The sequence below is a fragment of the Psammomys obesus genome, unplaced genomic scaffold (assembly GCF_907164565.1).
Source record: "Psammomys obesus unplaced genomic scaffold, mPsaObe1.curated_primary_1811, whole genome shotgun sequence".
In the NCBI taxonomy this organism is placed as follows: domain Eukaryota; kingdom Metazoa; phylum Chordata; class Mammalia; order Rodentia; family Muridae; genus Psammomys; species Psammomys obesus.
The window spans coordinates 42,352,215-42,367,168 of NW_026585504.1; the positions used below are offsets into that span (position 1 = coordinate 42,352,215).

Here is a 14,954-nt window from a genome sequence, read left to right on the forward strand (position 1 = left end):
CGTAACTTCAGTTCCAGGGGTCCAATGCCTTCCTCTGGTCTCTTTGGAAACCAGGCATACATGTGGCACACAGACATACATGCAGATAAGACAATCATATACATAAAATAAATTTAAAAGAATAATATACTGCCAGCTGGACATGCTGGCACACACCTTTAGCTACAGAGCTAGCTGCTCATAAGAAAATGCTGGAAAGTTCTATGGTACAAAAATCTCTGAGGAAGTGGTGGCGCACACCTTTGATCCCAGCACTCAGGGAGGCAGAGGCAGGTGGTTTGCTGTGAGTTCCAGAGTAGCCTGGTCTATGGACTGAACTCCTGACAGCCAGGGCTACACAAACACTGTCTCAAAAAGTTATTACAGTTACTTTCATTTGTGTAACGAGTATGCATCGACTATATATTACCTGAATCCATGTATATGCCAGAATAGTCAAATCCACACAAAGTAGGTTAGTGGGTACCAGCAGATGAGGAATTAGGTATGATTGCTGACGTGTATAAGAGTTCATTTGAAGGTGAAAATGTCCTAAAATTACATAGTGCTGATGATATAACCGCAAGAGTGTATTAATAATCACTGAACTGTACAGATTAAAGACAGGATGGCTGTGGCCTTTGGGTCCCTTGGAACTGGAGTTACATATGGTTGAGAGTCTCCATGTGGGTGCTAGGAGTCAAACCCAGATCTTCTGGAAGAGCACAAAGCACTCTTAACCACTAAGACATCTCTCTTGTCTTTAATATCTGGAGTCAAGGGATTCTTTTGCTTCAGCCTTCTGAATATCTGGGACTACGGGCATTTGTGTGCCTGGCTTATACTAGAGTTATTTCATGTGTGTGTGTGTGTGTGGTGTGTTTCGAGACAAGTTAGGGTCTCACTATGCAGTTCTAGCTGTCCTGCAACTCTCTATGTAAACCAGGCCAGCCTCAATCTCAACTCAGAAAGGTCTGCCTGCCTCTGCCTTCCAAGTGCTGGGATTAAAAGCGTGAGCCAGGGGCTGGAGAGATGGCTCAGCAGTTAAGAGCACTGGCTGTTCTTCCAGAAGACCTGTAGTTCAATTCCCAGCAACCACATGGTGGCTCACAACCATCTGTAATGGAATCTGATTCCCTCTTCTGCTGTGCACCACAAAACAGTGTTCATATACATAAAATAAGTATAGCTTTAATATATTTCTTCTAGTGAAAGAATTGGGGATACAGAAAAAATAGACAATAGTGCTATGAAAAAATTATTTTTAATATTTATTTTTCATACTATGTATATTCTGCTTTGGTCAGGACTAGGGGTGGTGGTGGATTTAATGGTAAGAAGAGGAAGGAGATTCTCAGAGTGGTGACGAATATCATTAATCCCAGCACCGGGAAGGCAGAGGCAGGAGGATCTCTTTCTTGTGTTCTGGGCCAGCCTACTTTACAAAGCCAGTAGAGGCATTTAGGGCTACACATTTCGATACCTGGTCTCGAAAAAGAAAAAAAGACTAGACTGTAGACATCTCCACGGCAGACCAGGTCCTGCCAACTGCAGCTCATTTTACATCGCATCCTCCAGGGCCTCGTCCGGCTTAGAGGAGTCTCTCTGCCCAGCTTCCTCTTTGGTGTTGCGTGCTCCCGGGGTCACGGCCCCTTTCTGAGGTCAAGGGTTGGAGAGAGGGCCCTCCTTCCTAGGCAGGGTCACAGTTTCTCTCCTTGCTGTTCCAGTCCCTCACCCCACCCTTCACCCCACCCTCCCCCGCCCCGCCCCACCCACGCGGGGTTCCCCTCCCAAACCATGGTTCCGGTCCCGGAATTCCCGAAACCCGGTCGGGACCGCGGGGACCCGGCTTCGGAGGGTCGGGGGGAGCCGGGCGGCCGGCAGCCCTCGTCCTCCGCGACCTCCTCGCGGTGGCTGGCCGCGAGCCCGGGGGCGGGCGGTTCGCCGCTGGGCCTGGCGGGGTGGGGCAGGATGGCGGCGTCCGCGTGGCTGGAGGCCGGCCTGGCCCGGGTGCTCTTCTACCCGACGCTGCTCTACACCGTGTTCCGCGGGAGGGTGCGCGGTCGGGCGCACCGGGACTGGTACCACCGCATCGACACCACGGTGCTGCTGGGCGCGCTGCCGCTGCGGAGCATGACGCGCCGGGTGAGAGAGGCCGCCGGGTCGGGCCGGGAGCGGGCCCCGGGCCCCGGCTGGCGCCCTTCGGCCCTCGCTGAGCCCCCTCTTTGCCTCGGCAGCTGGTACTGGACGAGAACGTACGCGGGGTGATCACCATGAACGAGGAGTACGAGACTAGATTCCTGTGCAACACCGCCAAGGTGAGGACCCGGGCCTCCAGCCTGGCCCGGCAGTCGGGCCTGTGAAAGCTGGAGAAGCTAAGGGGAGGGAGGGACGCAGCGGATGACCTTGTCTCTGGAGACCTGGTTGCTTTCTCAAGCACTGAGTATGCGCATCCAGTTTCAATGGCTGCAGGTGGAAAGCGGCTGAAGTTGATAAACCAGAAAGAAGTCTTGCGAGCCTAGGGCCCCGGTGACTCGGGTGGCTGAGGCAGGATCTTTTTGATCCCAGGAGTTCGAAGGGCCCCGGCCACTGTCAGTAAAAGAGAGCGAGCTAACCCGGGGTGTGGGTGGCTCACTCCTGCAGTTCCAGCATGCACAGGCAAGCGGAAGGATCGCTGGGAGTTCCCGGCCCGCTTGGCCTTATGTAGTGAGTTCCGTGCCAGTCTGGGCACAGGGAAATCCTGCTTCAAAATCGGTACGAGGGGTGAGGTCTTTAGGCACATAATTGTACACGTGTATGTTACTTTTGTTTATTCTGAGGCAGGGTCTTGAGTCGATGATGAATTTGATTTGATTCTCCTGCCCCCACTTCCCAAGTACCGAGATTACGGTCATGTGCTAGTACACCCAGCTTGTATTTGTGATCTTGGTCACTAACCTCAGTAACTAAAATTGTGGTTTATGCGCTTTGCTGATTTCATTCATTGAGCAGATTTTAGCATCAAATATGAATTAGGCAATGTATTAGCCTTTGGAGATGAAGGCTAACTGTAAGGAAAGCACTTCCTTAAGGGGAGAGCCTCAGACCAGAGTGAGGGTGGGAGGACCGAGAACGTGAGACCAGCCACAGTGTGTAGTGAGGCGGAGGCCAGCCCGGGCTGCAGGAGCCTGTATCTAAAAACAAAACCACACAGATGAGAAAAGCACATCCTCGCTCCAGCCAGGCATAGTGGTGCACGGTTTTAACTCCAGCGCTCTGGAGGCAGAGGCAGGCGGATCTCTGTGAGTTTAAGGCCTGCCTAATCTACACAGTGAGTTCAAGGTCAGCCACAGCTACATAATGGGATCCTGCCTTGAAACACTGCCACTACACCCTCGAAAAAAAAAAAAGTAAAAAAGAAGAGCGACCCCATATCTTGTTAGTAATTATTGAAAAGCTGTAGAGTGATAGTTGGGCGTAGTGGCTCACACCAGTAATCTCAGCGCTCAGGGAGGCAGGGGCATGCAGAGCTCTGAGTTAAAGGCCAGCTTGGTCTACAAAGTGAGACCAGGACAGCCAAGGCTACACAGAGTAACCCTGTCTTGAAAAGCCAAAAAAAAAAAAAAAAAAAAAAGTCAGGTATTCAGGTATTCAAGCTCCTCCTGGGCCACATATGAGTTCCAGGCTAACCTGAGCTATATGAGGTCCTTTATAGTAAAGGAAAAGGGGGTGGGATACATCAGTGATACTTGAATTTCCCAAAGTATTGTCACAGGTCTCGAGGGGTCATTAGCTGTCTAGTCTAAGCAGAGAGGAAGGCACACAGACAGTGTGCTTGGTCTGTCCATGTGAAGCACAAGGATCTTCTGGTAACCTTGCCGAAGTAGCAGATCCTACCTCCAGCCCCCAGACGTTCTGACTCAGGACTTACCTGAGTATAACAACTCTCAGACTGGTTCTGGTTCAATTGATATACAAGCAAAAATGTGCTTTCAGGTTTTTGTTATGGGGTTAAACTGGCCTTCCTGCAGTCATTAAATTTCAGGGACTAGCTAAAGGTATGGAGGGCTTGAGATGGAGGAGCACACCTGTAATTTCAGCACTCAGGAAGCTGAGGCAGGAACATCAGATCCTAGGCTTCCTTGGCTTCCTTCCCAGTCTGTCTTATCATAGCTGCATGATGTTTTAAAAAGTAATTTCAGATTAAAGCTTTTGCCTATGCACCCACCACTAGAATAAAGGGTTTATTCCAAGTTAATTTCATATCATAAAAAAATGTGTGCTCAAACATGATTTATCTATAGTGAGAACTGAGATCACTCTGGTCTTATGAAACCTTATTTACAAACCAACAACAACAAAGCTAGTAAAAGTAGCTAAGTGGATTTGAAGTCTTAAAGCGAAAACACTGTTGCCTAATACGGCAAAGGCTTTATTTCTGTGTTTTCTCAAATAATATTACACAAACGCAGGTAGGGTTTTTTTTTTTTTTTTTTTTTTAAGGGGTGAAGGGAGTCTTATTCTGTGTTAGACTAGCCTTGAACTCCACTTACAGCATGTATCCTCCTGCTCCAGTTATCCTAGAATTGGGGTTTTAGGCATGAGACTCCACTCCTGTCTAAAGTGTGTTGTTTTAAATTTTAAAATAAATAACCCTATTTATTTTACTATCTACCCCTCTAAAAGGGGGTAAAGATATTTATGCACTTAGGGTCAAATGTATTACTTTGCCTACAGCTTGATCACTGTGCAGGTCCTAAATAGGCAAAAACACAGCTTCATACCGTTATTGAAGTGATGGGAATCTTGGGACTTCCCTTGCCAGGCACCACGCCACTGACCTACAGCCTTCAGCCCCATAACTTCTGCAGATTTTTTTTAAACTTAATTTTATTGTTCTGGTATTTTTGTTTTGTGAGACTGAGGAACTCGTTCTGTAGACTCAGATTCCTAGAGACCCTGGCACCTTTGCCTCCCAAGCGCTGGGCTTAGTTTTGCAAGCAAGCCTGACTGTGGGTCATTGCTCACAGATGACTGTAAGCCTTCCGGTGGGGTACTGGAAACTGAACTCAGGTGGTCTTTTTGCAAGAGCAGTAAGTGCTTTTCCCCACGGAGCTGTCTCTGCAGACCCACAGCTGATTTTATGGAGCTATTATTTTTGCAACTAAAGATTGAAGCATCTAGAGAATATTTGAAATACTTTTTAAAAAAAAATATTTAACTTTATTTTATGTGCTTTAGTGTGAAGGTGTTAGATCCCTTGGAATTGGGGTTACAGACAGTTGTGAGCTGCCATGTGGGTGCTGGGAATTGAACCTGGGTCCTTGGGGGAAAGCAGACAGTGCTCTTACCTACCGAGCCATCTCTCCAGCCCTTCTTGAATGTTCTTCTAATAGCATTGCGTCTGCTTAACGGAAGGTTAGCTGTTTTAACAGCATTTCTGTTTTTGAGAGTAACCCCTGGAGCTTGCTTGTTGTTTTGCTGCCTGGGAATCTCCTCTTCAAAACATTCACCTCAAGCTTCTTTGATTTTCCTTTTTATGCTGGTGGACCTGGAATTCTAGGAATGGAAGAAAGCAGGAGTTGAACAGCTACGGCTTAGCACCGTCGACATGACTGGGGTTCCTACCTTGACCAACCTCCACAGAGGAGTCCAGTTTGCTCTGAAGTATCAGTCACTGGGCCAGTGTGTCTACGTGCATTGTAAGGCTGGCCGATCCAGAAGTGCCACGATGGTGGCAGCCTATCTGATTCAGGTGGGGAAATAGCACTGGAGTAGCCTTGTAATAGATTTCCCAAAGCTCAGTAGCATGGTTTACTGGCAGGCCTCGCTGGAGAGCCATTACCCACTTCCAGGCTTTCAGAAGGTAGTGTGGCTTCGTGCCAGACCCCACGCTTTGTGCCTGGGTCAGCTTCTCCTTCTGCCCTTACTAATCAGGAAAGATAAATGTGTCCTTTATCTCCTCTCTGATGTTTCCTTAGCTTAAATATGACAGGAAACTTAAATGAGAAGGTATGTCAACGTGCTTGCCTACAGCAGATCTACAAAAATAAAGGAATTTTAAAGTGTTTGACCCAACAGAACACTGAAAGAGCCATATTTTTTGTTTGTTTGAGATAGTGTATTGTTATATAGCCCTGACTGGCCTGGAGTTTACTGTAGAGATTATACTGTGTAACTGAGGCTTGCAGCAATCCTGCCTCTGCCCCCTATGCTGGGATTACAGGGGTTACAGGAATGCACCACCATACCTGGCCAGAACACTTGCTTTAAGTAGCATGGCAGGATGCTAGTTCAAGAAGTAGAGGGCTTACCTAGTGTCCATTAGGCAAAAAAACTGTGTGGTGACCTGCACGTGGCAGATGGAAGCAGGAGGGAGAACTTTGTCATCCTCAGCTACAGGGCTGTGTAATGAGTTCATGGCCCAAAATAGCAAGTCAGAGAATTCGGGGTTACAAATACTAGTGATGATCCCTCTAGCTTTATAGCATTTCAGGGTAAAGTTCTGAATACATTAGTTTTTGTTGTTTTACCATAGTTACTTATTTTGTGTAATAAAACTGGGGCCATTGCTCAGCAGCAGAGTGCCTGCCCAGCATGTGTGAGGCCCTGACTTTATTCCCTGATAATGAGGAAAAAGAATTATTCAACCAGGGTGCTTTAAAAAAATATTTAGAAGCAAATGCTTTATAGTCCTTTATCATTCTGTACTGCCTTTTCCTGTCCAGCTTGACTCATTTTTGCTAATAGTCTGGTTCTTGCATAGTATTTCCAGTCAAGTGGGTAGTTTAAGGAAGTATAATGGACTAAATGTGACTGAACTATACCAAAGCTATTAAAAGATTCTGCTGGAAGCTGGGTATGGTGGTGCACACCTATGACCCTAACATCTGTGCAGTCAGAGGATCTGCAAGTTTACAGCCAACTTTTCTACATAGCCTGAGTTCCAGGTCAACCAGGCATATATAGTGAGACCGTGTCAATCTGCTAGAAGTAATCTAGGAAGGTATTTGGTCCAAATGAGAACTGACCCAGCAGGCTAAAGCTGTTTTAATCCTGTTGGGTTCTAAATCAGTATGTATCCTTAAAATACAAAGGTAACTCTCTTAAATTTAAAAAGTGCTAATTTTTCTAGCTATTGTTATGAAGTGCAGAAAAGCAGCTACCATATGCTCTTTTTTTTTTTTTTTTTAAAGATTTATTATTTATACAACATTCTGCCTGTACACCAGATCTTACTAGAGATGGTTATGAGCCACCATGTGGTTGCTGGGAATTGAACTCAGAAGCTTTGGAAGAACAGCAAGTGTTCTTAAACTCTGAGCCATCGCTCCAGCCCTACCATACGCTCTTAAAAATTTTTGTGTGTGTGCTTTGTCAGGCTCATGTATTGTAGGATGGTCTCAAAGCCAATTATGTCAGTGAGGATGGCCTTGAATTCTAATCCTCCTGCCTCCCCTCCCAAGTTACACACTATGTCAAGGTACCCAGTGTATAAGGTGCTGGGTCTTGAACACAATGCTTCATTCAAGCCTGGCAAGCACTTTACCACTGAGCTACACCAACTTCTATAAATTCTTAATAAAATTCCAGCTTCAAAAGGACAGAGTAGACCTGGGAAATCTGGGGTTTCAGCTTCATGGGTTCGACTCTTCATTATTTGACAGAGTAAGAATTACTTATAGGTAGTTAAAAGTGCTCTCAGAGAATGTGTCCTTTTGTTTTGAGACAGGATTTCTCTGTGTAGCCTTGGCTGTCCTGGACTCACCTTGTAGACCAGGCTGGCCTCGAACTCACAGAGATCCACCTGCCTCTGCCTTCTAGGGTGCTGGGATTACAGGCCTGTGCCACTGTAGCCAACTTGGAGCAGGAATTTCAAAGCCCTCTAATATGGAGTCCTCATTTACCTGGACAAATGTGATTGCATATTATTTATTTTATTTGTATGTGCAAGTGCATGTGGGCATGGCACTCATGTGGAGGTCAGAGGACAACTCACAGGAATTAGAATTAGTTCTCTCATTATAGCAATTCCTGGGACCAAACTCTGGTGATGGTTGTCATCCTTGGCAGCAAGTACCTTTACCAACTGAGCTACCTTGCTAGCATAAGTCTTTTAAAAAATTAATCCCGAGAGTCCTTCAGCCCCTACTCATAGGCCAAAAGCATTGTTATTCCTGCTCCTTCCTTTCTTGGCTGATTTTCTAACCTTGTACTTCAGGTGCACAACTGGAGCCCAGAAGAGGCTATAGAAGCTATCGCCAGAATCCGGCCACACATTTCCATCAGGCCCAACCAGTTGGAAGTTCTCAAAGAGTTCCACAAGGAGATCGCTGCAAGGGCAGCGAAGAACTAACTGCTGACATCTCTCACGCTGATATATTAGGAATATGAAATCTGTGGATGACAAAGAACTTGGCTCTCCCTGAGCTACAGTAGAAAGTTTAAAGGACAAAGGGCTTAGGCCAGGACAATACTGCAAATGTGCTGAGTAGTAATGTGCCTCCTTTGCCTTCCTTCCTGAAGTAACACTTGGATGGCTGCAGAGAGCAAGATTGTCTGGCTAAATGTTACTTTCTTCAACAGGGTCAAGGAAATATTAATTTTAACAGAAATCTACTGTGTATCTAATATTTTGTATAACGGTACCATAACTCAAAGACATTTAATGCTAGAAAAGGAAAGAAATACTTAGATCTATTGTTACTGTCATTCAATTGTATGACTTGGCAAAATGCTTGCCCAGCATGTGTAAGTCCCTGAAGTTGGTCCCTAGCACTTCCAAAAATAAAAATAAAAACAATCCCTGTGGGACTCCTCACACTTCTGGAGCAGTGGTCAGAATGTTAAAGGATGTATGGGGTACAGGCAGGGTGGCTGGCTCAGCAGTGTAGAGTCTATAATCAGTTTCCCTTCAGAAGTCAGCACAGACACACACATAATTTCAAAAACTTTTATTGGTATGAACAGTTCCTAACTCTTGATTTAGCTTAGAGTTTTTAAAAGACCAGCGATTGTATATATTTGAGTTTGGAAAACAGTTTCTGCTATTAATCAGAAATAATTGTTTCTACTTTCTGGCTTATCTGTTTATATAAGCCAAAAATCAAACCACAGTTTCTTTTCCCGACAAGAGATGAGGAAACATCAGAAGGAACATCCTGAATTCTCAAGTTGATTCTTGCTGGTGAAGTACATTTTTAGCTTAGTCCACCATCCCATCCAAATCCTGAAGGAAAACTCTAATACTTAATTCTTTGTGGAAAAGTGGCTTTGCTGGCTACAAACAAAAGGAATGGGCCACTTTCTTTCTGCATGGGAACCAAGGTGCTTCTTTTTAACACTGATCTGGTAAGGGGAGGCCGTGCCTAAATCTGAGAAGAGGTTGGCTCTAAGCAGTCTGAAGTGAGGCACAGGATCACAGGGGATAATGGCAGAGTTCAAGCAGCAGTAGTGTGAAAAGCCCTAAACAGAGCACCCCATGAGCCTGGGGGCAGGCTGAGGGGCTGCCTTCCTCATGTATGCCCAAACTAACACATTACTCTGAGCTGGGGTGGGGGTGTTTCAGATTTGACCGGGTATGCACAGAAGAGGGGAGGGCGCAGGGGTTAGCTGATCTTCCCATCACTGTCTCAGGCCAGCACAAACTGCAAGTTGGTGAGCAGCACCTTAACGCCTCTTGTGACAGTTACAGCTGAAGTGGCAGGGTCGAGTTTATAGGTGTTGGCATCCCCCTTCTTATAGCGATCCCTGAAGACATAGATGCTTCCATTACAGCTGGCAATCTTCCAGAGGGATGGGGCAGAGCTCCAGGCCTCGGGAAGACAGAGCCGGGTGAAGCTGTCTAGAAGGGGATTATAGCACACCAGAGAGTCCCCCTCAGCCACAATAAACACCAGATCCTTATGTACTGCTGCGTGCATGCGGCCTGCAAAAGGCAGTACATAGGGCTTCACATGGCACTTGTCAGTTTCTGTGTCAAAGCACTGGATAAGTCGGGAAGGTTTGGTAAAGAAGTCTAGATCATTCTCCTCGCCCCCTAGTAAGTAGATGATTCCGTTGAGGTTGGCCCCAGCAGCCCCAGATACAGCCACCTCTAACTGAGTGGTCTCTGTCCACACGTTATCACCTACCCGGTAGTAGATGACTGCATTGGAAAGGGTATCCTGTAGTGTCTTGCCACCCAGTGAATATATGGCATCTTTCCCTGGCACAGATACCAGGGTGTGCTGGAGGCGGTCCCGGGGCAAAGGAGCACACCACTCCCAGTCAACGGTGGCATTGTTACATTTCCACATGCGCCGTGGGATGGACCCTCCCACTACATACAAGTCTCCACCATGCTTGCAGGCTGCAGTGATTTGGTGGCACAAGCTGTTTTGGCCACTTACACTGATGGAGTCATCTTCTGCACAGTGCAAGGACACAGCCAATGAGTGGGTGCGAGATGACTCTTTTCCGATAAGGTAAATGTGCACATTCTCCCCAATTTCCTGTTGGCAAAATTGAAATGATGACATCAGCTCATATGAAGACTTCTAAGACAGGTATCCTGAAAGGTCCAGGCCTCATGTCTTGACTTTCCCCTAACTACTCTCTTCTGGGCATTTTATGCTAGGGCAGAGAATCTGTTTTGTTCATCCCTACAATTCAATTTATTTACATATTTATTCAAATAAGATCTTTCTATGATGCACAAACTGTTCATACTTAGATTCTTCTGCTTCAGCCTCCAAGGGGGATTATAGGTATGTATCACATCTGTTCTTACTTTTTTGTTTTTCTTTTTTTTTAATTTTAATTTTTATTTTTTAATTTATTTATTACGTATACAATGTTGTGTCTGCATGTACACCTGCACACCAGAAGAGGGCACCAGATCTCATTATAGATGGTTGTGAGCCACCATGTGGTTGCTGGGAACTGAACTCAAGACCTCTGGAAGAGCAACCCGTACTCGTAAACTCTGAGCCATCTCTCCAGCCCTACTTTTTTGATTTTTAATATTAGAAATTAAAACCAGAACTTACATCCCATATATATATATTTTTAATACAGTCTTATATAGCCTATGTTGGCCTTGAACTAAGTATGTAGCTGAGGCTGATCCTCTTGCCTTCATGTCCACAGTCCCTATCCCATGGTAACGTGAAACTTCGAGCTGATGAGCTGATGATTTATGAGGTGTCAGACATGTATCAGCTGACGTCTCTCCTTGAGAAATGTTCTCGGGTTTTGGCACGCACAGTACAAGTGGGAAACTGCCTTCAGGTGATGTGGCTCGCAGACAGGCACAGTGACCCTGAGCTCTACACTGCTGCACCGCTGAACCACCACATCTGACTGAAGCTTAACTCGATGAAAGCAGTTATTTCAAGAAGACAGCAAAAGCTTTAAAGCTTTGAAGCTCACAGACTGATGATTTGTGGGATAAGAAAACACATCTGGGGGTTGGGGATTTAGCTCAGTGGGAGAGCGCCTGCCTAGCAAGCACAAGGCCCTGGGTTCAATCCTCAGCTCTGGGGGAAAAAAAAAAAAAACACATCTGATTCCCCAGTTCTTACTAACTTCAAACTGGTACTCTTTGGCTATCAAAAGAGGCCAGGTCAGAGGCTTAGAAGATGGCTTAAGGAGTGAAGGGCACTTGATGTACAGCATGAGGACCTGAGCATCCCTACAAAATCTCCAGTAGCCACAGAAAAAGTTGGACATGGTTGTACATGCGCATAACACCAGCTTAAGGGATCAGAGAGAAATAGATCCTGGAAGCTTGCTGACTGGCTAACCAGCCTAGCCAAAATGGTAAACTTCTGTAAGAGACACTGTCTCAAGGAAGACCCCTGATAGCCTACTTTCTGCACATCTATAACTCTACACACTTGCGCAAACATACACACACACACACACACATTCACAATCACAGCCAGGTTGGGCTGGTGAGATGATTCAGTAGGTAAAGCCACTTGCCCCAAGCCTGAGCACTTGTATTTGATCCTCGTGACCCCCATAGTGGAAGAAGAGAACTGACTCCTGCAAGTTGTCCTCTGACCGCCTCACAAACACCAAGAGACACACATTCCCCCTGCCAAAAAAGAAAGAAAAAAAGGCCACTGAGGGCTAGAATACACAGAGATTATGGCACCCCAATCTTTACCTTCAAGCTAGTCCTGAGTGACTCTGAAAAAGCTTCTCTTTCTTCTTTATTGAAATTGATCCAGGCTTCTATTGCCTCTGTTGGGTTCTGGGAACATGGAACCCCATCTGTGAGAGCCAAAAGAAAAGTATGGTCAATGACAATATTACTGGGTTTGTTTTGTAATTCTGTAAAAAATATTTTATGTATGAGTGTTTTGCCTGCACATATCTGTGCACCACATGCATGCCTGGTGCCCATGAAGGTCAGAAGATGGCATCAGATGCCCTGGAACTGGAGTTACTGATGGTTGTAAGCTACCACATGGGTTGTGGGAATTGAACCATGGTCCTTTGTAAGAATATCAAGGGCAAGAGCAACAAATGTTTTTAACAACTGAGCCATCTATCTAGCCTTATCAATGACAATCTTAAAGGAACTCTCAAGACTTGAGCCATAAACTGGCTGTAGAAGAGCAATGCCTTTAATTCTCGCCCTTGGGAGGCAGAGCCAGGCAGATAACTGAGATTTCAAGGCTATTCTGATCTACATAGTGAAATACATGACAGCCAGGGCTATGTAAAGAGACACTGTCTCAAAGGAAAAAAATAAAAAATAAAAAAGGACTTGAGCCCCTTTATGAGACCACCATTAGTGTGTCTGTTTATGTATGTATCCAATACAGACATGAAGTTAACTTGAAATTGCCCTACCACTGGCATTTGGCAGTGTTGGGGTCAAACCCAGGGTCTCATGTACACCAGGGAAGTGCTCTATCACCACTAGTGGTGATTTATACCACTAGCTCTGACTTGCTTTTTAAAAGAAAAGGAGATGGCATAATATGCTCCCATATGCCTCAGCAGTCACCTACCAGGCTATACCGTGCACATTCAAAGTATAGTTCCACCTCACTGGCAAGAGCAGCATTGTTACCTAAAGTTGATTCCCAAATGTTTTCCTATTTCAGATATCTTGATTCATAAGCATCTCCATCAGTTTATTTAAGTAACTAGTCCTATAGGCCTTGAAGGTACAGGACATCTTGATGAAGACATCAGACACTTGACTTCCTATTGTGGGAAAGTGGTGCAGCCTTTTATTCTTTAGCTGCTGTGAAGCATGCTGTCTCTGACAGCAGCTACACTATTCTCAACACTGAACCTCCACCTGCATCTAAATCTCTGCCCAGACGGGGATGATAATATAAACTGATACCTGTTAGTTACCTAAACTTGAGGTTCTCCTGAACCTGAACATCATCTCTTGCATAGCTGGGTATGATAAGACCCTCTGTGAACTTACCTGAGATGATATCCGTGAGTAGATGGTGGGGCAAGTGGAGAAACTCCTCCGTGCTCTGCAGCTGGGCCAGGTGGGTCTTGGCACAGTGCTTGGCAGCAGTGTAGAGCTCAGGGTCACTGTGCCTGTCTGCGAGCCACATCACCTGAAGGCAGTTTCCCACTTGTACTGTGCGTGCCAAAAACCGAGAACATTCCTCAAAGAGAGATGTCAGCTGATACATGTCTGACACCTCATAAATTTCCTGCAGCTCATCGGCTCGAAGTTTCACAGTCCCGTGGTATATATAATCAACCAGGAGCTGGAAAACAGACTCACTGACATCTTGTAGCACAATCACCCGGTTGTGAGCCTCCTTCAGGTTAGAAGTGAACATGGATCGGAAGAAGCAGCTCTGAGCTGACAGGACCAGCCGGTGGAGCTGAAACTCTCGGCCTTCCACTGAAATGGTGACATCAGCAAAGAGCTCCTCCTCTAAACACAGTTTCATAATGCCCTGAGCCACTCGGCCTGAGTGAGAGCGGTCTTTGAAAGTATAGTTCACAAAGTAGTTTTCATCCATAGATGCTCCAGGCTCCTCTGGTGACTCCATGGTAGGCAACTTCTCTCTCTGCCAACTATCTGCAAAGCAATACCACCCTAAGTATTTGGGTAATTCACAGACATAGTCCATAAATCCAACTGTCCAATTCAAGATAGGGGGAAGGAGGAAATGAGAGCAAAGTGGATCCAGACTGGCCTTATTCCTGGCCCTGCCAACATGGTCTATGACATTCCTGCAGTTTGTCCTCGCCTCCAATGAATTCAATTAAAGTTCCATGTCTGTTGTTTTTCCTTGAGGGAAAATCTGATATTCTTGATGATAATGTAACAAAGAACTTAGGACTTGGGTCAGCCCATGAAAGAGATGAAAGAGGAAGTCTATGAGCTTAAAACCAAATTATTTGGATATACAACTAGTGAGACTCTGAGGAAGCATAATTAAAGAAGAAGAAAGTAAATAAAACAAGACATCCAGTTACTGTGGTTAATTCCCTCCTTGCCCGGACATAATAGTGCAGACATTCCGATCCTGAGGCCTGGGCCTGGACATCCATTACTTCCACTTCTACTCTTTTCTAAGCTGCTGTTCCCTACTTACCTACTCGCCCCAATGAGTTCCTAAAGAAGCTCGGGAGTGCCCAGCCGTCCCAGGCCGGGGGCACAAGTAAGTCCATAACCCTGTGCAACCTGACCGCGCCACCTAGAGTCGCCTAGGAAACGGTCTCCAAGGAAACTGTCCATCGTCTCCCCCCACCCACCTCATCAAAAGCTTAGTTCAGGAGCTGGGGAGCGGTGTGGAAATTAGGACCCAGAACGCCCACCCTGTCCCTTTCTCTCACCCGTACGATTCTTTGCGTCTTCTTCTCTTCGGCCACCGCTGTGCCCTGCTAGGGCTACGTACACTTCACGGTTTCCCCACCTGCGGGTCTTTCTTACCTGCGTTACTTCCTTTCATGCCAGTACCCAGATCCGGAACCTCTGCTTCCCGCCCCGCGACTGCCCGGAAGAAGATCCATTG

The 14,954-nt window shown here is 46.1% G+C and overlaps 2 protein-coding genes across 3 annotated transcripts; one reads left to right on the plus strand and one right to left on the minus strand.

Annotated features, from left to right (window-relative positions):
• Window positions 1-1,754: 1,754 nt before the first annotated feature.
• Ptpmt1 (protein tyrosine phosphatase mitochondrial 1) lies at window positions 1,755-8,781 on the plus strand. Its single transcript, XM_055601111.1, has 4 exons — window positions 1,755-2,124; window positions 2,217-2,297; window positions 5,522-5,713; window positions 8,180-8,781. Exons 1-4 carry the CDS (start codon window positions 1,777-1,779, stop codon window positions 8,312-8,314), a joined length of 756 nt encoding a protein of 251 aa, XP_055457086.1. The 5' UTR covers window positions 1,755-1,776; the 3' UTR covers window positions 8,315-8,781.
• Window positions 8,782-8,897: 116 nt separating this feature from the next.
• On the minus strand, window positions 8,898-14,952 carry Kbtbd4 (kelch repeat and BTB domain containing 4). 2 transcript variants are annotated; one of them, XM_055601130.1, is made up of 4 exons: window positions 14,873-14,952; window positions 13,397-14,014; window positions 12,113-12,219; window positions 8,898-10,451 (listed from the first exon to the last, which is right to left on the minus strand). In XM_055601130.1, the coding sequence occupies exons 1-4, from the start codon at window positions 14,889-14,891 to the stop codon at window positions 9,591-9,593; spliced, it is 1,605 nt and encodes a 534-aa protein (XP_055457105.1). In that variant the 5' UTR covers window positions 14,892-14,952; the 3' UTR covers window positions 8,898-9,590. The 2 variants fall into 2 exon arrangements, with proteins under 2 accessions (XP_055457105.1, XP_055457098.1); XM_055601123.1 differs by having other exon boundaries at window positions 14,776-14,912.
• Between the last annotated feature and the right edge of the window lie 2 nt (window positions 14,953-14,954).

Bases quoted from the DNA above. Each gene is read 5' to 3' on its own strand.
- Kbtbd4 (XM_055601130.1), bottom strand. The intron at 12,220-13,396 runs GTAAGTTCACAG...TGGCTCTCACAG, and splicing joins ACTCACGGATATCATCTCAG to ATGGGGTTCCATGTTCCCAG. The intron at 10,452-12,112 runs GTAAAGATTGGG...TTTTGCCAACAG, and splicing joins CACTCAGGACTAGCTTGAAG to GAAATTGGGGAGAATGTGCA.
- Ptpmt1 (XM_055601111.1), top strand. From the start codon at position 1,777: ATGGTTCCGGTCCCGGAATTCCCGAAACCCGGTCGGGACCGCGGGGAC. The intron at 2,125-2,216 runs GTGAGAGAGGCC...TTGCCTCGGCAG, and splicing joins TGCGGAGCATGACGCGCCGG to CTGGTACTGGACGAGAACGT. The intron at 2,298-5,521 runs GTGAGGACCCGG...CTGGAATTCTAG, and splicing joins TCCTGTGCAACACCGCCAAG to GAATGGAAGAAAGCAGGAGT.